Source organism: Mobula hypostoma, chromosome 2 (assembly GCF_963921235.1).
Source record: "Mobula hypostoma chromosome 2, sMobHyp1.1, whole genome shotgun sequence".
NCBI classification, from domain to species: Eukaryota; Metazoa; Chordata; class Chondrichthyes; order Myliobatiformes; family Myliobatidae; genus Mobula; species Mobula hypostoma.
This window is the reverse complement of record NC_086098.1, coordinates 156,756,840-156,779,934: the sequence shown is the minus strand read 5'-3', so window position 1 is coordinate 156,779,934 and position 23,095 is coordinate 156,756,840. Positions and strand designations below refer to the sequence as shown.

The following is a 23,095-nucleotide window of genomic DNA, read 5'->3' as shown; positions in this document are numbered from 1 at the left end:
ATGTGGTGTGCTGTTATATTAATGGAATATCCTATAGGTCAGTTTTCATTTGCTAATCATCCCCACAACTCTGATATAAGCTCTGCCTCCCTGGTGATAATTTCTGTAGAGATGCATTTTGTTGGCATGTGGTGTCCTCCAATGCAATAACCAGTGACCTCTTTGCCACTTCCTTAATGGTAAGATATTCTGTTGATCCTGGTTATATCCAACATAAAATTTCAAACTCCTAAGAGCATCAGGTTTATCAGGTTACTCTCTCCTCAGTCTTTGGTGAACTTAATAATTTGATAATGTGTGTTAGAGCTTCTGAAAATCAGGTGATTCAAAATAGAATATTTAATATTGATAGTGATCAAGAACAAGAAGAGGTTGGAATTCACAGGTAGCTTTGCTTGTGATCCATGAAATTTATCCTTGGATTTATGCAATTGCAACTTGTTGGTTGCCATAATTTACCAAGCAGTTTATTATAAAAGTTTGCAAATGAGCTACCTGCCACTCTTGACAATAGATCATTGTGGACTTCAACAAAAGCTTCTGCTAGGACATTCCACTAAAAATGGAAATTTAAGGGAAAACGTGGATAAAACACTCAAAAGAGCTATTGAGCTTAATTTTTTTTACTCTATGTATGCTTGATGAGTAGCCTGTTTCTTTAGTTGATAATTAATATCCAAACATTAATCCCAATTTTTAAAAGCTGAGGTTTTCATATTTTCTCTCCTATACTTAGACTTCTGAAGATATGATTAATTCTCTGGGTAGTTCAGTTTGTTGCTTTTTGTATTTATCCTGCCGGGAAGAAGTATTAGCCATTGCAGCATCAGCCTAATCAACTCGTATTGTTTGTGGTGTAAATCAGTACTGAATCTGCAACAAATATAGCTGCTGAGCAAATCAGCACTCTGCATGATTTTTAATTTCTGCTGATACTGTGGAATGCTTCAAGCCAGATTTACATGATGTTGCCCAGTAGTTGTATTCTTGCTGATGCATTTAAATTAGCGTGTCCATGAAAGGGGCATTATCCAGCCTGGATAGTCTAATACATGTAATTGAATAGATTATGTATGGGAAAGTGAAAGAGCCTGTTTTGTGAAAGGTTGATTTTTGACATTAGGATAGAAATACAATATAACTAGGTTGCTTGCTAATCAGTAAAACTGAAATCTACATATGTGATAGTAAAAATAATTTAAAACATTAATTGTTTCTTTAACCTGGTGTGACAAGACAAATCACATTGCATCTTGACCATGACATTTAATTTATACCTTAATATGGAATTCGATAAATAGTGATAGCCAGCTGAAAACAATAGACTGGGTTGTTTTTTTTTGTGTGACTCTGGACCAGAATAATTCTACTGTGTTTCCTCTTCAGTTGGTGCTGAATATGCTGCCTATTCCTGCTGTAGTTGGTATAAACAAGACTTTCTGAAAGATTGTTGTAGCTTGCTTGTTTAGGACATCAGATTTTGCTTTGTGTGAACATTGCAAAATGTAGCAACCAAGTCAGTATAGCCTCTCAGGCTGAATACTCAGCATAATTTTCACTATTTTGGGCATTTTTACCTCCACTGACTGAAAAATTATTCTTAAACTGACAATGAGTGAGCAACTGCTATCAGCTAACAGACTATAAAGCTGTGTGCCTTGTTTTCTTGGCTCCATCTTAGCACATTATATCAAAAATAATTAGTGTTGAAAATTTAGAGTAGCTGTACTGCTATGAATATCGCTTGTCACTAATCATCCAATGTATTTTCATGAGGGTGTGGGGCAGGGCAGCTGAATGTATGTTCTGTGAAAACCTACAGAAATTGCTACTGGTAGTGTTTGGACACTTTAGAATGACCATAACGGCTTCAGTTGTGACTTTGGAATTAAATTCAATACCAGCTTATAGGCAAAGTTCGAGTATAAAGGTGAGTTTGACATCAAATATGAGAACCACTTCAGCGTGTGTCTTCCTGGAGGAAAAAATTAAACTGCTTTTTCCTCCACTGCAGATCTGCGACTTTGGACTGGCGCGTGTTGCTGATCCAGACCACGATCATACTGGGTTCCTGACAGAATATGTTGCTACCCGTTGGTACCGGGCACCTGAGATTATGCTTAACTCCAAGGTGAGCTTTTGGGCCCTTTATCTTAAATCTCATCACAGAGCTGACTTCATGCAAAGGTGAGACTCTTAAAATAAATATCACTTGCTTTGTTTACAAACACTTTTAGTCGTGCCTTATCCAAAAAAAAGCCAAGGACACTTGAGCTACTCAGCTGCATTATACTTCTACAGCAACACAAACTTCAAGCATTTGTTTTCATATAAAACTCTGATACATTAACTAACATTGATTAACTGTTACTCATTAACAGTTCAGTGAAATTTGTATACTTCATTTCTTTCAGTGGAAAGAGCAATATGTTGGTTTAATGAGCATTTTCTTTCCAAGTCTTGACAAAAATTATAAAATTATTTCAGTGGCAAAGCACTCTTGCGGAGATAAATTTCACTAGGGAAGAACTGAGAAATTGGTGTTTGTGATGTGACCACGTTTAGTTTTAAACTCTGAGGCTGAATCTGTAGTAATTCACAGAAACGGCAGGAAGAAAGCAAAGGTCTATCACTGCATTGAATAGTTTTGTTAGAAGCAGTGAGTTCCATTAATATTGCATTGTTAAAACTACTGATTACAGCAGTTGAACAGATTTGAATCTACTAAAATTCATAGATATTTTTGTAATTTTTTTCTTTGATTAAAATGATGGGAACATAGTGGGTCAGGCAGGATCTTTGGAAACACACAATTAACATGTCGCAGACTCTTCAAAGTAGTTTTGGTGAAGGCTCTTCTACCTGAAATGTTGCCTGTTTCTCTTCTGATGTACAGTTGCGAGAAAAAGATTGCGAAACCTTTGCAATTACCTGGTTTTCTGCATTAATTACTCATAAATTATGGTGTGATCTTCATCTACGTCACAATAATAGACAAACAATCTGCCTAAACTAATAACACAAACAATTGTACTACTTCTCGTCAATACGGAGTACATCATTTAAACAATCACCATCTAGGTTCAAAAAAGTATGTGAACTTCTGGGGTAATGCCTTCTGCAAAAGCTATTTGGAGTCAGGTGTTCCTATTGGAGGTGTGGTTTGTAGAGGTGACCTGCCCTGTTTTAAAAAAAAGGTCAGGTTATTGACAGAGCCTGCTCTTTTCAGGAAAGATCTGTTTATGTGAACCATGCCTCAATTAAAACAACTTTCAGAGGATCTTAGAAGCATTATAGAGATGCATGAAGCTGGAAAAGGCTATAAAAACATTTCTAAAGACCTAAAGTGATTTCTAAAGTGTTCATCAGTCCACAGTAAGAGAAATTATCCACGAATGGAGGATATTCAGTACTGTTGCTACTCTCCTAGGAGTGGGCATCCTGCAAAGATCACATCAAGAGCACAACTTGCAATGCTGAAGGAGGTGAAAAAGAACCCAAAGGTAACAGCAAAAGACCTGCAGAAATCTCTATAACTTGCTAAAGTCTTTGTTCATGTGTCCACTATAAGGAAAACACTGAACAAGAATGGCCTAGGACACCACAGAAACATTGTTGCACATCTCAAATTTGCAAAAGACCATCTGGATGTTCTACAACACTTCTGGGACAATGTTCTGTGGACAGATGAGACAAAAGTTGAACTTTTTGGCAGATTTGCATACCAGTATGCTTGGAGGAAAAAGGGCACTGCACACCAACACCAAAACCTTATACCAACTCTGAAGCATTGTGGAAGGAGCAGCATGATTTGGGGCTAGTTTGCTGCAACAGGGCCTGGACAGTTAAAGGTACAATGATTTCAAAATTGTATCAAGACACTTTACAGGAGAATGTCCACAACAGAATGGCTTAAAAAGAAGAAAATTGTGTTTTGAAATGGCCAAGCCAGAATCCAGACCTTAACCTATTTGAGATGCTGTGGCATGACCTGAAGAGGGGTGATCCTGCAAGGTATCCCAGAAATATTGATGAACTGATAAAATTTTGTATGGAGGAATGGTCTAAATCAGGGGTCCCCAACCTTTTTTGCACCGCGGACCGCTTTAATATTGACAATTTTCATGGGGGGTGGGGGGGGTAGGGCTGCCAACGTTCTCACTCCCAAATAAGGGGCAAGAGTAGCAGTCAAATACGGGACACTTGTGTTTATCCCGAGAAAGACTATCATAACTATGAAGCCTTGCACGGGTACCTGTGTGCACATGTATGACGTGCGCAAGCGTGTACGTGCCAGTTTTTTTCCTACAAGTCGTTTTGGCGATTCTGTTGATTCTGTTCAGTGAAACTACATTGTACATACATTATTTCTACTTTATATAGGCTGTGTATTTATCATATCATTCCTGCTTTTACTATATGTTAGTGTTATTTTAGGTTTTATGTGTTATTTGGTATGATTTAGTAGGTTAATTTTTTGGGTCTGGGAACGCTCAAAAATTTTTCCCATATAAATTAATGGTAATTGCTTCTGCGCCTTACGCCATTTCGGCATGAAAGGTTTCATAGGAACTCCCTGCCTTAGCGGGGGAAATACGGGGCAAGGGCGGTCCCGTATGGGACAAACCAATTTAGTCCAATATATGGGATGTCCCAGCTAATACAGGGGTTCCTTATGTGCAGTCTATTCCACAATTTAGTTTTCGTTGCATTCATTGCAGAAAACCCCGCTTCGCCGAGATATGTTGGAAATGAAAGCAACGTTTTCAGTGCTTTCGTGGCTGTCTCAGGATATTTAGCCTTGACTTTGATCCAGAATGCCGGCAGAGATGTTATGTCAAACATACTTTTCAGCCCATTGTCATTTGCAAGCTGGAGGAGTTGATCTTCTTCCCGCGCTGACATGGATGACGTGTGCGTAATGACCTCACGTGCGTTCAAGTTCAACAGTGGGCGTGACAGGGAATGAGGAAAGGTGCAGCTGACTCATATCGCCAAATCATATCGTTTCCTAGTGGCCTGGTAGCACATGCTTTGCGGCCCGGTGGTTGGAGACCACTGGTCTAAAATTCCTCTTCACCATTGTGCAAATCTGTTCAGCAGCTACATAAAACATTTGGTGGAGGTTATTGCTTCTAAAGGAGGTTCTACCAGTTATTAAATATCAGCGTTCACATACTTTTTCCCTGCCTGGACTGTGAATGATGAAACAGTGTGCTCAATAAAGACATGAAGAGTACATTTGTTTGTGTGTTATTAGTTTAGGCAGATTGTGTTTGTCTATTATGACTTAGATGAAGATCAGACCACTTTTTATGGGTAATTAATGCAGAAAATCAGGTAATTGTAAAAGGTTCACAAACTTTTTTCTTATAACTGTAGGATGCCTGACCTGAGTATTTATAGCAATTTTTGCTATTATTACAGACTTCCAGCATTTTTAGCTATTTTCTTGTACCTGAATTTAGTTATTTGGGATATTTGAGAACTAAATTTACCAAAAATAACAAAGTAACTTCAGCTGAAACAGTCTCCTGAACTTTAAAATTATCTTGATCCTAAAATGAGTGTTTTTTTTTTAATAAAGCAATGTTCATTGCTGAGCTGCTCAGGACTTGAGATTTGACTCCCAACACAGAAATTCTGTTATAAACTCCATTCTCAGTCATGTAGGGAGAGAACTGTTGTCAGGGTACTGGGTTTGTAATTTAATTAAGTTTTCATTTAGCACAGAACTTAAGAATTAGCAGGAGTTGAGTTAACTGTCCTTCAAATCTGTTCCATCATTCGTCAAGATCTTCGCCTTAGCACAACTTTCCTTCACTATCCATTTCTTTTAAATCCCTTGACATTCCGAAATCTTTAAAATGTTTTAACTCTGACAGGTCTGCCACAGTCCTCCATTCAGATGGTGCACCTTTCCGTTCCTTAAAGAATGCAGGAAATTCTTCATTCCTGAATAACCATCTCTTTATTCTGAGCAGAGCTCTAGTGAAACATCTACCCTCTCAAACAATGAAATTTTTGATGAGAGCTCTTCTTCCAAACCTAAAAATAACAATCCAGTCTACTTGGTGCCTCATACAGCAACTCCACCCCACCCCCGCCCCCTGCACATTTGGTGAATCATTATTGCATTTCTGATTCCCTCCATGGCAAATGTGTGAAAAGGTTAATTTATTGAAACAGGTTATAAACTTTTATGTTACAAATGATAGCATAACTCACAACATTGGAACATTTTGGCGCTCAATTCCGGCACTGTCCGTAAGGAACATCTGTATGTCCTCCCCATGGCATTCATGCGTTTTTCTCAGGTACTCTGGTTTCCTCCCACAGTCCCGAAAGAAGTACTGGATAGGTTAAGTCCTCACGAAGGGTCTCGGCCTGAAACGTCGACTGTACCTCTTCCTAGAGATGCTGCCTGGCCTGCTGCGTTCACCAGCAACTTTGATGTGTGTTGACTGGATAGGTTAATTGGTCATTGTAAATTGTCTTGTAATTGTACTGGTTAGGGCTAATTGGGGTTGTTGGGGGTTGCTGGGGTGGTGATACTTGAAGGGCCAGAAGGGCCTACTCTGTACTGTATTATTAAATAAAAAATAATTTCTTCTGGATTTGGTTTTTGCCTAGAGTTAGCTGGATCCATGCATTTATACACAAGGTTAAAACCAACGGCAAGTGATTTGCTTTGTATTTTTTTGTTCTGGTGATTTGGAAGGCAACCTAATATAGAAGATAACTTTTCCAGTGTAACTTTCTCCAACTGAATACCATAATGTTGGGCCACTAACTAATTCAGTGATAAACATGGTATCACTTGCAATGGGTTCTTTTCCTACTTTTACAGCATCAGGTCTGGTATTCTCAAGAATCTATCTGTCTCTGATTTCTCATGTACGTTCTGCTCCCAGATGATGTCACACGTTATCTCTACCTCCATCAATTCTTTCACATTCATATACCTGTCATTGACTGACACCTAGTAGATGCTGAGGGGGGAGAATGGCTTGCGAATAAATATTGGGAAAGCAATGTATGAGAGGTTCTGTTAACTTTGCTGTCAACTTTATCCCATTCCCCGGCAGTTACTTGAAACAAAGCCAACCTCGACTGACCCTGTCTCATACTGACACTGTAATAAACTTAGTTGTACTTAGTCAGTCCACTTCTGTAATGTAACTGAAGTCAGATACTTGTCTGAGCTCATTGCCTGTTTACATTCCCGCCTAAACCTTTGTTACTTCTATTCAAATTCTCTGCCTAGACTGTAAAGTTCACCCTCTGTAAACTTGAACTCACTAAAAATTGTTTACTCGTTATGTGTCCTTGTTAACTTATTAATTCCTGATCCCGGAACACTGAGTTTTAATTGTTTCACTGTCCTGAAATTCTTGCTTGTGCATTCTGTATTGGCTACATTACCTGAGGATGGATGGGGAAGAGTATGTGTAAATATCATGGCTTCTGTTTCCAAGAAGTTCCCCTTCCTAAACTCGTCTGCCTCTCTACTTCGTCTATAAAATGCTCTCGTTTGTTTGATGACAACCTGTGGTGTTCCAGTAATACTTTGTCACATTTAAAAGCAATATGAAATCATAGTAATGCAGCACAGGAAAAGACCAAATAAGTTCTTGCTGACCATCAAACACGCACAGTAAATTCAACACATTGTATTTTGTCTTCACGTTCATAGTTCTTCTAGTTTGCACAGTCACACAGACATCAGCGGCAATATGTTTGAGCCAGCTTAACTCTGAACCCACAACTTTGTGATGAAGGAGAAAATGGGTCACTGGGAGGAGACCAACATGGTCATAGGGAGAATGTGTAAACTCGTCTGCATCAGAGGATCAGAATCAATCACTGAAACTGTAAATTTTATCAAAGCTAGTTTTATATCATAATTGGCCCATGATATCAAAATATATTAACAGAGGCAGACGTAGCTGTGTGACTCAAGTTCTGATCTATTGTTCATAGTGATTGAATATTTCAAAAAAGCCACATTGTACTAATAGGTGGTGCAAATGAATTCTTTGCACTAAACTGGCAACTGAATCCTATCAATAAATGTTAAGATCATAAGACATAGGAGCAGAATTGGGCCATTTGGCCCATCGAGTCTACTCCGCTATTTCATCTTGGCTGATCCCGGATCCCATTCAATCCCATACAGCTGCACTCTTACCATATCCCTTGATGCCCTGACCAACCGGGAATCTATCAATTTCTGCTTTAAATATACCCATGGAATTGGCCTCACCCGTAATCCGTGGCAGAGTATTCCACAGATTCACCACTGGCTTAAAAAAAAATTCCTCCTTCTGTTGTAAAAGGTCTCCCCTCTATTTTGAGGCTGTGCCCTCTAGTTCTGGGTGCCCCCACCAGAGGACACAACCTCTCCACATCCACCTTATCTTGTCCTTTAAACGTTCGGTAAGTTTCATTGAGATCCCAATGCACTGTTCTAAATTCCAGTGAGTACAGGCCCAAAGCTGCCAGATGCTCCTCATGTTAACCCCTTCATCCCTGGAATCATCCTCGTGAACTTCCTCTGGACTCTGCAGTGACAATACATCCTTCCTGAGGTAAAGGGCCCAAAACTGTTGACAATACTCTGTGCGGCCTGACTAGTGTCTTATAAAGCATCAGCATTATCTCCTTGTTTTTATATTCTATTCCTCTTGAAATAAATGCCAACATTTGCCGCCTTTACAGACTCGACCTGTAAATTAACCTTTTGAGAGTCTTGCACAATGACTCCCAAGTCCCTTTGCATGTGAATTTTCTCCCCATTTGAATAATCTGCACTATTGTTCTTACCATCAAAATGTGATATCATACATTTCCCAACACTGTATTCCATCTGCCAGTTTTGTTTGCCCATTCTTCCAATTTGTTTAAGTCCTCCTGCAATCGCATTGCTTCCTCAGCACTACCTACCCCTCCACCTCTCTTTGTATTATCCACAAACTTTGCCACAAAGCAATCAATTCTATTATCTAAATCAGTGATAAACAATGTGAAAAGTAGCGGACCGTATACTGACCCCTGAGGAACACAACTAGACACTGGCAGCCAACCAGAAAAGGCCCCCTTATTCCCACTCGCTGCCTCCTGCCTGTCAGCCGTTCCTCTATCCATGCTGGTATCTTTAATGTAATGCCATAGGATTGTTGAAATGATTTCTACGTATTGTATTGTAAATGCCACCTATTGCAAGAACACATGCCCTTGCACTTCCTCCCTAACCACCATTCAGGGCCCCAGACAGTCCTTACAGGTGAGGCGACACTTCACCTGTGAGTTGGCTGGGGTGATGTACTGCGTCCAGTGCTCCCGCTGCGGCCTTCTATATATTGGTGAGACCCGACGCAGACTGGGAGACCGTTTCACTGAACACCTACGCTCTGTCCACCAGAGAAAGCAGGATCTCCCAGTGGCCACACATTTTAATTCTGCATTCCATTCCCATTCTGAGATGTCTATCCATGGCCTCCTCCTACTGTCAGGATGAAGCCACACTCAGGTTGGAGGAACAACACCTTATATTCCGTCTGGGTAGCCTCCAACCTGATGGCATGCATTGACTTCTCTAACTTCCGTTAATGCCCCTCCTCCCCTTTTTACCTCATCCCGTATTTATTTTTTTTTCCTTTTTTCTCTCTCTCTGCCCCTCTCACAATAACTCCTTGCCTGCTCTCCATCTTTCTCTGGTGCTCCTCTCCCCCTTTCTTTCTCCCTAGGCCTCCCGTCCCATGATCCTCTCCCTTCTCCAGCTTTGTATCCCTTTTGCCAATCACCTTTCCCACTCTTAGTTTCATCCCTCCCCCTCCTGTCTTCCCCTATCATTTCGGATCTCCCCCTCCCCCTCCCACTTTCAAATCTCTTACTATCTCTTCTTTCAGTTAGTCTTGAAGAAGGGTCTCATCCTGAAATGTCGACTGTACTTCTTCCTATAGATGCTGCCTGGCCTGCTGCGTTCCACCAGCATTTTGTGTGTGTGTTGCTTGAATTTCCAGCATTTGCAGATTTCCTCGTGTTTGCAAGAATGTCATGATTGATGAATAGCTGATACATTGATGCTGAATTTGCTCCTGAGGAGGACTCTTTGGAGTCTCATTTAGTACTGTGTAGCTGCATGGGGAAGATGCAAAGTGCTGGAAGTGACTTGACCTGCGCTGTCTGCAACAGCGCAAAGACTCTTGTAATGATTATTGGACATGAGTTAAAGACATTGGAATTAAACTGAATTACTTCTCAGTAACAACCGTCCAAATGTGTGACTTCCCCATGGGTGAAATAAATCTGTTATATTTTATAGACTTGAGCAGCCCCATTGTTCAATCTGAAAGTCTTGACTAATGTATGGTTGTGGAGAAGACGAAGTCTCCACAGTTTTAAAATGTTGCTTTTGTATGTTTTACTCATCAACTGTCAGTGAAAACCCAACCTAATTATTTATGTGCTTCAGTGGTTGTTGACGATTACTGTAATTAATTCTGAACACTAAGGGCAGCTTTTTGTTTTAAGTAAGCCTGTTTCCTTTATATAAAAAAATAGTGTCCATAACTTGAATGATACTCAATGTTCCTGTTGCAAGACAGTATTTTTCTGTGGGTCACCACTGACCTGTAAAAGCACAAAGTATGGATATAATAACTGTGGATAAGTGTGGTTGGTGAGGGAGGAGGTGTTGTGGGACGATACTTGTCTAAAGTGCAGACACTGGAGCTGAAAGTGTACTGTCAGCAGCTGCAAGAGATTCATCTGCCTTTTTGTGAGCAACCCCACAAAGGAATCCTTATCTACTACAGCTTTCTCCAGTATTTGTTCTTAACTGTCTGTGTTAAATTCTTGGTGCTTTTCTGAGGATTGAAATATGAAGAATGGTAATTTGTTTGTTTATTAATAGTTACTACAGTTGACCCTCCGTATCCGCGGGGGTTTGGTTCTGGAACCCCCTGTGGATACCAAATTTTGCGGATGCTCAAGTCCCGCATATAAAAGGCGTAGTATTTGCATATAACCTATGCACATCCTCCCGTATACTTTAAATCATCTCTAAATTACTTATAATACCTAATAGGATGTAAATGCTATGGTAGTTGTTATACTGCATTGTTTAGGGAATAATGACAAGGGAAAAAAGCCTATACCTGTTGAGTACAGACGCAACCATCGTAGCTCTTCTGGGAACGCTGATGCGGTCTCGGCATCAGCCGATGCCGATTCTCCCGTGATCTTTTAAGTTCTTGAGGCCGTAGTGCTTTACATAGCTAGCCAGCCATCCCTTACTAGCCTTAAACTCCTTCCTCTCGCTCCCAACACAAGTAGCGAACGAATGAGACGCGAGGCAAACAATGCTCAAACAACGAGTAATGCTTTTAATCATCTCTAGATTACAGTACTTTACCTTAGCCTTTGAGGAACTGCTTTGACCACCTAATTGCCTTTTAGGAGCCATTTTTTCACAGAAACAAAGGGTGCACACAACACAAGTAGCGACCAAACGAGATGCGAGGCGAACAATGCTCAAACAATGAGTGCTGGAGAGAACTTTCGGGTTTTGTTTTCGATCCTGACCCACAGATATGGAGGGTCTACTGTACTACTCTACCCACGTACTAGAATTGTGTGACCAATTAACCTGCCAACCAGCTGTGAAAGGAAACCCACATGATCGCAGATAATGTGCATCGGGTCAGGATCAAGCCTTGGTTACTTGAGCGGTAAATTTTTGTCAGAAATGCAGCTTAACACACTTAGCTGAAAATCAATTTAATGTATTGGTATATTAGAATCCAAATCAGATTTATTGTCACTGACGTATGTCTTGAAATTTGGTGTTTTGATATAATTTTAAGGTTATTCTAATCTTCTGATTGCTAGTTTCCTTTTGAATTCCTATTTAGCAAACTGCAATATTGGCATAGACATGGTTTTACAAATGAACCATTATTGATTTAGAAGTTGACTCCAGTTTCTCAGCTAATTGCAAAGTTCATACTTGCTCCCAGATGCTCCAATTTTATAACACACCAGTACTGGAGTGAAATTGGACATCTTGGGTGCTAACTGTCTGGAGGTTAAAAGTTAAATTGTTTAATGTAGCAGTGCCTCAGTAGATTTCCCCTGGAAGCAATTCTGGGAATTCAAAAGAACTAGCAATCAGAAAATTAGAATAACCTTAAAATTATATCAAAACACCAAATTTCTGGGAACTGAGGAAGTTCATGTTATAGACAGGCCAACCTCTTGGTATTCTATTCTGTAAATCACTTTCTGGGAACTTTTAGTTGGATCATTTGAGTAGACACACAGTAGTTTTGCTCATCAGTTTTAAAATACTTTTACAGATTTGCATCTTGGTTATACCCGCTTTTGATTGTAATGTTGTATGGGAAGATTTTGAGAAATGCATAAGCTCATGATGCAGACATGTTCAGTTCTTAAAATAGATCCAAACACAGCACAGTTTGGTAATTCTGTCCTTTTTCTTTAAATGAAACAGATCCTTTTAATAACCCAGGGAATCAATAGAAATTGCTTGAATACTAGTGGTAGGTTTGCGATTAATTTCTTCTATTCTCTTGTCCCAAGCTGTCTGTTCCAGGCTGAGGACAACTTAGGCTATGTCCACACTATACTGGATAATTTTGAAAATGCGGGTTTCACGTAAAAACGATTGCATCCACACCAGGCATTTTTGAAAATACCTCCGAAACGGGTATTTGGGCGAATCTCCTCCTATTGGGCATGCGTAGGACACATTTACTGAAAACAAGTGAAGAAGAAATGGTATACTTGGTGCGCGTTTGTCCAGTTACAGACTTGAAAAACTTAAAAGAAAATTGCCAAACGATGGAAAGCTGTTGGCTCTCGCGCAGGAGGACTTAAAACTAAAAAACAAATACTGGAGCGTATGGAGGCAACTGACGGAGTTCACAGACAGTATGACCCGGCTGACGACGAACATTGAAAAACTGACTAACTCTGTTGCAGAGAGATTTGCAATGATGAGGAATATGATGGCTCCCCCCCCCCCGCCCCCAACACTTTTCACCGCCACAATACCGGCCTCACAGCCACTACAATAGCTACACATACGGACACACAGACCCCCGGGTGGCCCCACCAATATCTTCCCCACTCCCACAAAGCGGTCACCCAGAAACATTTCCTACAGCCATAGTGTTTTCACCAATGAAAGGGACGACAGGTTTTTTAAAACCTCCGGTTACCCCGTGCACACTACAACGCCCAACCGGCGTTTTCAGATTTAAACACTCTGGAGAGCGTTTTAGAAAAGCTCTGTTTTCGGAGGAGGAAAACGCCGTTTCAGTGTGGACGAAGAGAAAAAGCTTTGGTTACAGATTTATCCAGTCTAGTGTGGACGTAGCCTTAATGTTCACCTCTGAATTACCAGAGTTTTCAGGCTATTAATGTGTGAAGGTACTAATAATAAAATTATTCTTCATGCACTTTTGTTTTCTGAGAGAAGGTAATTCTTTAAACATTTCCTTCATAACCCAAAGGCATTTTGTTAGCTTAGTTTTCTATCTGTCAGTCTGAAAATTGGAAATGCAACTGCAGGAAGATTGAACCCACGAACTTGTTTTTTTTTGTAGATAATATAGTAAGATGGTGTTGCCCAGAGCAAATCACACTCAGAATTGTTTCCGGGGGGAATCTACAGAGGCATTACTACAGTAAACGATTTAATTTTTAACCTCCAGACAGTTAGCACCCAAGATATCCAATTTCACTCCACTACTGGAGTGTTATAAAACTGGAGCATCTGGGAGCAAGTATGAACTTTGCAATTAGCTCCATGAGGTTTACTCATTTCTGCGCTGAACTCCGGTTGTGGCCTGCAACTAAAAGATTCTTGGATCAGCTGTGATTGGCTTTGTGGCTGTGGATTCACACCCTTGATCTTCAGTTCTGAATATTATTTGCTCACTTTTGATGGGTTCTATTGTGTTGTGGTTGACAGTAAGGAGAAAAATCTCAAAATTGGTATTTTGTATACATACTTTGATAATAAATGCACTTTGAACTTGGAAAAATTGGGAACATGTTGCACAAAGACACTGAAGAGTCCACATTATGACTGTCTTGTACACCTCTGCAAGCCTCTGTATTGAATGGTCATTGTTATAGAAATTGATTTAGTGATTCTCTGTCCACTGGCCTTGATCTTCATTAAACATGGTAGCACTGATCGTGCAGATAGCCAGAGGCTTTTTCCCAGGTTGAAATGGCTAACACGAGGGGGCATAGTTTTAAGGTGCTTGGAAGTGGGTAAAGAGGGGATGTCAGGGGTAAGTTTTTCCACAGTAGTGGTGGATGTGTGGAATGCAGTGCTGGTGGCAGTGGTGGAAGCGGATACAGTAGGTTCTTTTAAGAGCCTCTAAGTGCCTCTTAGATATTCTAGGCAGTCTCTAGAGTAGGTTACATGGTCGGCACAACATTGTGGGCAAAGGGCCTGTATAGTGCTGAAAATTTCCATGTTTTATCTTCTAAACTAATCTCTGGTTCCTTGATCAGTTAGCATCTTGCAGTGTCATGGGGCCATCAGCAGCACAGGAATCGATCAGATCATCATGTGGGGTTTCAGACAGATGGAACACAAAGTTATTCACACCTTCTGTTCCCTCCCCTCCATGGAGGCAGTGCTGCAGCTGGCATAGAGAGTATTATTTAAGTTCAAACTCATTTTTCCATTGGTCACTACAGTAGTAAATGGAAGCCACAACTCTTGGTGGAACCTATTGCACAAGTCCAGTTCCATAACATCAATCTGTGTGCAAACCCACAGGACTCCTTACAGTTTATTTTCACTGGTAACAAGTTTCATCGTACTGAAGTGAAATCCAATTCATTAGCCAATCTTGATCACATGGATTGTTCAAGAGCACCATGGATAAATATGGAAGCATTCCTCACGTCTGCATTTATGCCCAAGGCTAAAGCTTTTTAAATTTGTAGGAGTACTAAAGCTTGTGTAGCTAATTTTCTGTTCTGATTTGTCTCATGAATATATATCATTTCACTTCTGCAGTTCAGTTTTTTGTGGATGCAATTGCTAGTCTGTTTTATGAATAAAATAATAAGGGTAGCATTGCATTAAATGGATGCCTGCAGAACACTTAATAGCAAACAGAAAAGGGTTAGTTTATTTCTTAAGTATAGGATTTATTATAAAACTAATTGAACTGTCCTGGCTGCTCTATATTTATAATTAAATTCCAATGTAAAACAAAATGTTTTTCTTACAGGGTTATACCAAGTCAATTGATATCTGGTCAGTAGGCTGTATTCTGGCTGAGATGCTGTCCAGTAGACCGACTTTCCCAGGCAAACACTATTTGGACCAGCTCAATCATATCCTTGGTAAGAAATAAAGTACCACCTTAACTTCATGGCTTTTCATTTTATGAATAAGAGGAGATGGCTTTCTAGTGGAATAGTTACAGCATTTAACCTGACCTTAGTATCTGAATGAGGTGGTGGAAATCTTTCAGAAGGAAGAACATTAGTTGGTAAATGTTTTTCCTTTCATTTGAAATTGCACTAGAGTATATTTCACTTCAATGATCTATTTTGTGTGAATCTTGCTGTGAAGTGTGCAAGCTATTGGTTTGACTGTGGGAAGAAATAGGGTTAGCTAGAGAACGACCAGCAGATTGAACAGTTGATTAATTGCAAACACCAGGGGTTCCTGGATTAAAGGTTGCACTATTCTACAGTGGAAGCAAAACTGTTATACTTATGCCTGAAGGCAGAGATCCGGCAGACACCCATGATACAAGTAACTGGGTGATGGATGGAAAGGCTCATGATCAGGAACTTCACCACTGCAAAAGCTTTCTATAGCTGTAGCAACCTTGCTCAGGGAGCCCAGGACAGCAGTGGAGGGTGGAGAGGCAATCAGTTACTGGTAGGAAAATTTTGAGATCTCCTCAGTTGCAATCTGTTCAGGCCATTCCTGCCACTTCCCCTGACCAGAAAGAATTCAGAGAACATCCCAACTAAAGAATGATGAACCCTTGAGAGCAGACAATATCGCCATTGAAATTCTGAAACTTAGTGAAGAACTTTAGTCATGAAGCCACAGCTCACCCAAGAGGAGTATTTGTACCAGGAGACCTTAGATACTGTAGTCATGTGCATCTTCAAGAAAAGAGGCATTCTGACTGTGATAATTACAGTGTAGTTTCGCTAGTTTCCTCCTCCCAGTGCTGGTCCTGGAATTGCAGTGTAAATTTCATTCCATCTAGTGGCACAATGGATGTGATCACCACTGTGCTGAAACTCCCAAGAACAATGCCAGGAGCAGCATCAGTCACTATACATGTCTCATTTTAAGCTCGTTAATGTTTTTGGACTATTCTCAAGTGAGTGTTTGCGATGCCCTAAATTTGTCTTGTGTTTGACAATATGCAAACCATGAGACTCATCAACAAGTCTGCAGTGGTGCCAGTCTCAGTGAAGACTAGCACTATAGTGCTGTCACTGCCCCATCTCTTCAGTCTTATTGCAGTGTGCACTTTATCTTCAATTAACTTCTGTGGAGTGGACCTCGTATTCAGGGTTAATTGAAACTAACTGTGACTGCACCCCAAAGAGTTGTGGTTGAAATGGTTGACACAAGAGGACACAGGTTTACGGTTCTGGGGAGTAGGTACAGAGGAGATGTCAGGGTAAGTTTTTTTACACAGAGAGTGGTGAGTGCGTGGAAAGGGCTGCTGGCAATGGTAGTGGAGGTGGATACCATAGGGTCTTTTAAGAGGCTTTCGGATAGGTACATGGAGCTTAGAAAAGTAGAGGGCTATGGGTAAGCCAAGTAATTTCTAAGGTAGGGATATGTTCAGCACAACTTTGTGGGCCGAAGGGCCTGTATTGTGCTGTAGGTTTTCTAAGTTTCTAACCACAGTTGCTCAAAGTTATGTAGTTGAACTACAGTATGCAGCCTCAAGCCATTGTTGACTTCACTATAGTTGCAGTTTAGATGCTTCCGCTATTTCAGGTCAATTTTCTTCTCTTACAATTTATTTCTACCATGGTTAGAGCTGTGGCTGGATAATTTAATTGAGCCGGGAAAGCTGAAATTTTGATTATCAACTAGTGTTTTTTTCAATGGAGAACCTGATCTTGAGACTTTGGGTAAGTCATCCCATTTGGAATTATGCTGTCATTTGATCTAATAAAGAATCTGGGATTATTAGTGAGGGGAGCACTGTGTGGGAAAATTGAAACCATCTGTTCATAAGCAGATAATATACAGCTGAGATTGGCAAATAGTGCAAGTGATTAAATGTGGAATTTTGTCTGCATGCTTTACCGGACAATAAATTTACTGGCTGAATAAGGTTACATGCTGGATCACAATCTCTTTTAGGTATTCTTGGCTCACCTTCTCCAGAGGATCTGAACTGTATAATCAACGTCAAAGCCAGAAACTACCTGCAATCTCTGCCACACAAGAACAAAGTTCCTTGGAACAGATTGTTCCCCAAAGCTGATGGAAAAGGTAAGATTTAGCAGCAGTGATTTTTGTACTAATGTACTTGTATCATTGTCTGAAGTGAGACTTGAAAAGAAATTTAACGGTTGAGGTACATTACAAAAGATACACCCAAACCTGAAAAGCCCTTTCTAGGGAATAGTACATGAATAATACTATGTTTTGGTGACTTTCCCTTTGGCCCAAACTGAAAAAGTGTGCAATACTGGTCAGATGAAGATTGGTAGCCAAAATCCATTTTCGATTTACCCAGTTGATGAGTTGACTTGCATTCATGTATTGCCTGTAAGGTTCATAGCAGATGAGTGTATCAATGATTTAACCATTTGGAAATCATAGAATATAAAATTTAAAAGTAGTCAACAAGCATCTGTTGGTAGAGGAATATATAATTTTGGTTTGGTAATCTTTCATCAAAATGCAAGGAATAAATACTTCCACAAGCTGTACTAAAGGTTCACATCGTTTCCTCCTCAGTTCAACTCTCTATTTCAGGGCTGTCTATCTTGTCCTGTGGGTGTGAGCTTTCCTGATGCATCTCAAATTAACTTAATCAGACTTGCTGAATCAGATTCATTTATTTATCACATGTATATTGAGGCATACAGTGAAATGGATATTTACGTTAACAACCAACACAACCTATGGACGTGCTGGAGGCAACCTGCAAGTATTGCTACACATTTTGGTGTGAACGTAGCATGCTATAATCTTCAGTAGAACAATGACAACAAAATAGCAGTAAAACAAGCCCCCTTTCTTCCTTCTATCCACCCCCACACGCAGTCCTCCAATCTGAGGACGGGCTGCCTCCAACCCAATGGGACTTGTGGACTCGCAGTCATCGGGCCTCTAACTTCCCCAGTGGACTTGTGGACTCGGTCACTGGGCCTCTAACTTCCCCAGTGGGCTTGTGGACTTGGTCACTGTGCCTCCAACTTCCCCAGTGGGCTTGCGGTCATTGGGCTTCTAACTTCCTCGGTGGACTTGTGGTCATCAGGCTTCTAACTTCCACAGTGGATTTGCAGACTCAGACCCAGGGCTTCAGCCACTATGCCTCAACTTCTGGACATTAGATCGACCTTCAAGCTTTGATCTTCACTACTGACCTCAGGACGTTAGCACTGTGCATGTGGAAAACATCAATAGAAGCTCATTGCACCCAGATATCATATGACAGTGTTCAACCATTGCACAATCCAGTATACTGTATTTCTGGAAAATCCAATTCTTAATTCTTGAGCAGTTGCAGGTTAGAGCATTATTGTGCTATTAAACCCTGATTTATGGCCAACACGAGAGGGCACAGTTTTAAGGTGCTTGGAAGAAGGTACAGAGGAGTTGTTAGGGGTAAGTTTTTTACGCTGAGAGTGATAAGTGTGTGGACTGGACTTCCGGCGACAGTGGTGGAGGTGGATATGATAGGGTCTTTTAAGAGACTCCTGGATAGACACATGGAGCTTAGAAAAATAGAAGGCTGTGGGTAATTTCTAAAGTAAGTACATGTTCAGCACAGCATTGTGGGCTGGAGGGCCTGTATTGTGCTGTAGGTTTTCTGTGTTTCTGTTAGACCGCACTTGGATTATTGTGCTCAGTTCTGCTTGCCTTATTATAAGAAGGATGTATAAACTTTAGAGAGGATGCAGAGAAGGTTTTTCAGGATTAGAGAGCATGTCATACAAGGATAGGGTGAGTGAATTAGGGTTTTCCTGTTTGGAGTGAAGGAGGATGAGGGGTGACATAAATAGAGGTGTACAAGATGATAAGAGGCATAGATTGAGTGGATGGCTAGAAACTTTTTCCTAGGGTAGAAATGACTAATATCAGGAGGCATAATTTTAAGGTGATTGGGGGGAAGTATAGGGGAGATGTTAGAGGTAAGTTTGTTTCACACGGACTAATGAGTGTATGGAACACCCTGCCATGGTGTTGTAGAGGCAGATACATTAGGGGCATTTTAGGCACATGGATGATAGAAAAGTGGTGAATTATGTAGGAGGGAAGAGTTGCATTGATTTTAGAGTAGGTTAAAATGAAGAAAATGTGGCAGCTTAATGTTACAAATAGCTGTGTAAATGAGAAATGTGCAGATGCTAATTTTGATGTATAATGTTCCCTTTCTCTTCCAGCTCTGGATTTATTGGATAAAATGTTGACTTTCAACCCACACAAGAGGATTGAAGTGGAGGCAGCTCTTGCTCACCCTTACCTGGAACAGTACTACGATCCCAGTGATGAGGTAGGATGCAACATTGACTTCCATATTAGAAAGCTGCACCACTCACACCCCTCTTTACATTGACGGCACAGCAATTAAAACTGTGAACAGTTTCAATCTCTTGGGAGGACACATCTCGCACAACCAATTTTGGTCCAATCTAGTCCCAGAACAGATTTCTACACAATCAAAAAAAAAGCTCACCAATATAAGGAGGTGAAATGTTCTTGAGCTCTTTGTTGTGACAGATATTACGCTTCAATCTCTGCTACAAACAATGAGAAGTTTTTTTTGTAATTGTTTCTCTTAAGTAGCTTCAGTCTGCTATGGGGCCAGTAGGAATAGTACCCATGGACTGGAAGGGGGCAATAATATTTGTTCACTTGGAACTATATAAAAGTCAATCACTGATAAAAGCAGGCTGCAAAGACTCTCTGTTTTGCACAAACAGAAGTTGTATTTACCTATAATGCACCTTTATTCTAGCAAACTAATGCATGGTATATTGCTAACAAAATTTGGCATTGACTTAATAAGGAGACATTTGGACAAGTAACCAAATGCTTGGTCAAGAAGACTCTAAAAGCAAAGAAAGATGCACATCTCAGGTTTAGGGAAGAAATTTGAGAGCTTCACACATCAAAATTGCTGGTGAACGCAGCAGGCCAGGCAGCGTTTATAGGAAGAGGTACAGTCGACGTTTCGGGCCGAGACCCTTCGCCAGGACTAACTGAAAGAAGAGATAGTAAGAGATTTGAAAGTGGGAGGGGGAGATCCGAAATGATAGGAGAAGACAGGAGGAGGAGGGATGAAGCTAAGAACTGGAAAGTTGATTGGCAAAAGGGATATGAGAGGATCATGGGACAGAAGGCCTAGGGAGAAAGAAAGGGGGAGAGGGGAATCCCAGAGGATGGGCAAGGAGTATAGTGAGAGGGACAGAGGGAGAACGAGAAAAAAAAAAAAAAAAAATAATGGATGGGGTATGAAGGGGAGGTGGGGCATTAACGGAAGTTAGAGAAGTCAATGTTCATGCCATCGGGTTGGAGGCTACCTAGACGGAATATAAGGTGTTGTTCCTGCAACCTGAGTGTGGCTTCATCTTGACAGTAGAGGAGGCCATGGATAGACATACCAGAATGGGAATGGGACGTGGAATTAAAATGTGTGGCCACTGGAGATCCTGCTTTCTCTGGCGGACAGAGCGTAGGTGTTCAGCAAAAAGGTCTCCCAGCCTGCGTTGGGTCTTGCCAATATATAGAAGGCCGTATTGGGAGCACCGGACGCAGTATATCACCCTAGCCGACTCTCACACATTTTAATTCCACATCCCATTCCCATTCTGCTCTGTCTATCCATGGCCTCCTCTACTGTCAAGATGAAGCCACACTCAGGTTGGAGGAACAACACCTTATATTCCGTCTGGGTAGCCTCCAACCTATAGATGCTGCCTGGCCTACTGCATTCACCAGCAATTTTTATGTGTGTTGCTTGAAATTCTAGCATCAGCAGATTTCCCTTTGTTTGCATTTTTAAATTTGAGAGCTTGGTGTTTTCTAGTTGAAGGCATGGCCAACAGTGGAGTAATTTCAGGATGGTCAAGGGGCTAGGGTTGGGGAATGGGTGCAGATAATAGGGTTTTGAAGTTGGGGGAGATTACAGATTCAGTCACGATCAGGAAAGTTCACCAATGCCTCTACTTTCTGAGGAGGTGGAAATGCGTTGGACTGTGCAGCAGAGAGCATCCTAACGTGCTGCATGGTACAGAAACTGCTTCGTGGTAGACATGAAGTCTCTACGATGGGGTCAAAACTGTCAGCAAATCGCTGGCACAAGCCTACCTGCCATCAAGGGCATATATACAGAAAAGTGCCAGAAGAAGACTAGGAATCAGATAAAGGATCTCACCCACCTGCTCATGCACTGTTTGTCCCACTCCTATCATGGAGAAGGCTGTGTAGCATTCACACTAGGACCACTAGACTCCAACAGTATTTTTCCCAAGCAGTAACGCTGATCAACACTTCCAACCATTAATCCACCCCACCAACTAGTACCTTATCATGTCTTGTCAGAGCCACCTTGTGTACAGACACTCCTGTACTAGGCATCACTTGATATACATACAGTCAGTCTATGTATACAAGCTATCTTATTTATACTTATTGTGTTTTTATTACTTTATCTTAGTGTTTTTTTTGTTGCATTGGATCTGGAGTAACAATTATTTTGTTCTCCTTTACATTCTTGTGTTCTGGAAATGACAATCTTGGATCTGGAATTGCAATGTGAGAATTGCTGTAGAAGGAAGAGTGGGTTTGATTTGGTCTTGCTTCTGGGGGTGCACATCAGGGCTTGGAACTCGGAGTTCTTTGAAAGGAAGTATTTCATAAAATTAATGGGGCAGTTATGTACAATTAATGTTAGGTAATATCTAAAGATCAAAATAAGCTAATAGTCTTTCAGAATTGAGTGTAAACTTTAAGCAAGGAGAATGGGGTGTAGTGTGGTGGAAAATGAAGTGTTACAGAAAGCCAGGGGGAGGAGGAAATGTAGGTGAGAGGTGATGCAGCCACATGGTAGCCGAATCATTTCAAATTTTGAAAAGGAAGAAACTATATTACAGTATTAACATTTTAAGTAACTTTGGTGCAGGGAATAGCTCTTTATTGGCACAAGCTTAGGCAGCTAAATGGTTTCATTTCCTAAGGTGAAGAATTCCACGGTCTGTTAATTAGCATTAAACTTGATCTACTGTGTTCAGGAATCATGATGTTCAAGAGGAAACCTTTAGGCAATTGTTGGTATTTTATTCTCCAGAAACTGTATTAATTGGTGATGCAATTTTAGCCTATTGCAGAAGCCCCTTTTAAGTTTGATATGGAGTTGGATGACCTACCCAAGGAGAAGCTGAAAGAGCTGATTTTTGAGGAGACGGCCAGATTTCAACCACATTATCAGCATTCCTAAACTACAAGCACCCTTGCATACAGGTAAATTTCAACATACTGGTATACAGAAACAAATGAGGGCCATACAAGCGCTTCCCATGATACGTGTGGATTTCCTCTGGGTGCTCCGGTTTCTTCCCACAGTCCAAAGATGTGTGGGTTAGTAGATCAATTGGTCGTTGTAAATTGTTCTATGGTTAGGCTAGAGTTAAATGGCTGTGACTTGTTGGACCAGGAGAGCCTGCTTTGCGCTGTATCTCTAACAGAAATAAATAAATATTCACCCCAAAAGTAAATCTTGCTCGACTTTCTAACCTTCTGATATGAAACTTCCCTGAGGGGTTCCAATGTTGGTTGATCCCTTAAGTTTTAATAAGGAATACTAGTGATGAG

The 23,095-nt window shown here is 40.7% G+C and overlaps 1 protein-coding gene across 1 annotated transcript in view; it reads left to right on the top strand.

The window, feature by feature from the left end:
- Positions 1-23,095, top strand: part of mapk1 (mitogen-activated protein kinase 1) — a 95,170-nt gene that overhangs the window by 66,549 nt on the left and 5,526 nt on the right. Inside the window, exons 4-8 of the mRNA XM_063040913.1 lie at positions 2,015-2,131; positions 15,288-15,402; positions 17,411-17,542; positions 19,666-19,775; positions 22,602-22,744. Coding sequence (XP_062896983.1) covers positions 2,015-2,131; positions 15,288-15,402; positions 17,411-17,542; positions 19,666-19,775; positions 22,602-22,721 — 594 coding nt within the window. The 3' untranslated portion in view covers positions 22,722-22,744. The remainder of the gene's footprint in view (positions 1-2,014; positions 2,132-15,287; positions 15,403-17,410; positions 17,543-19,665; positions 19,776-22,601; positions 22,745-23,095) is intronic.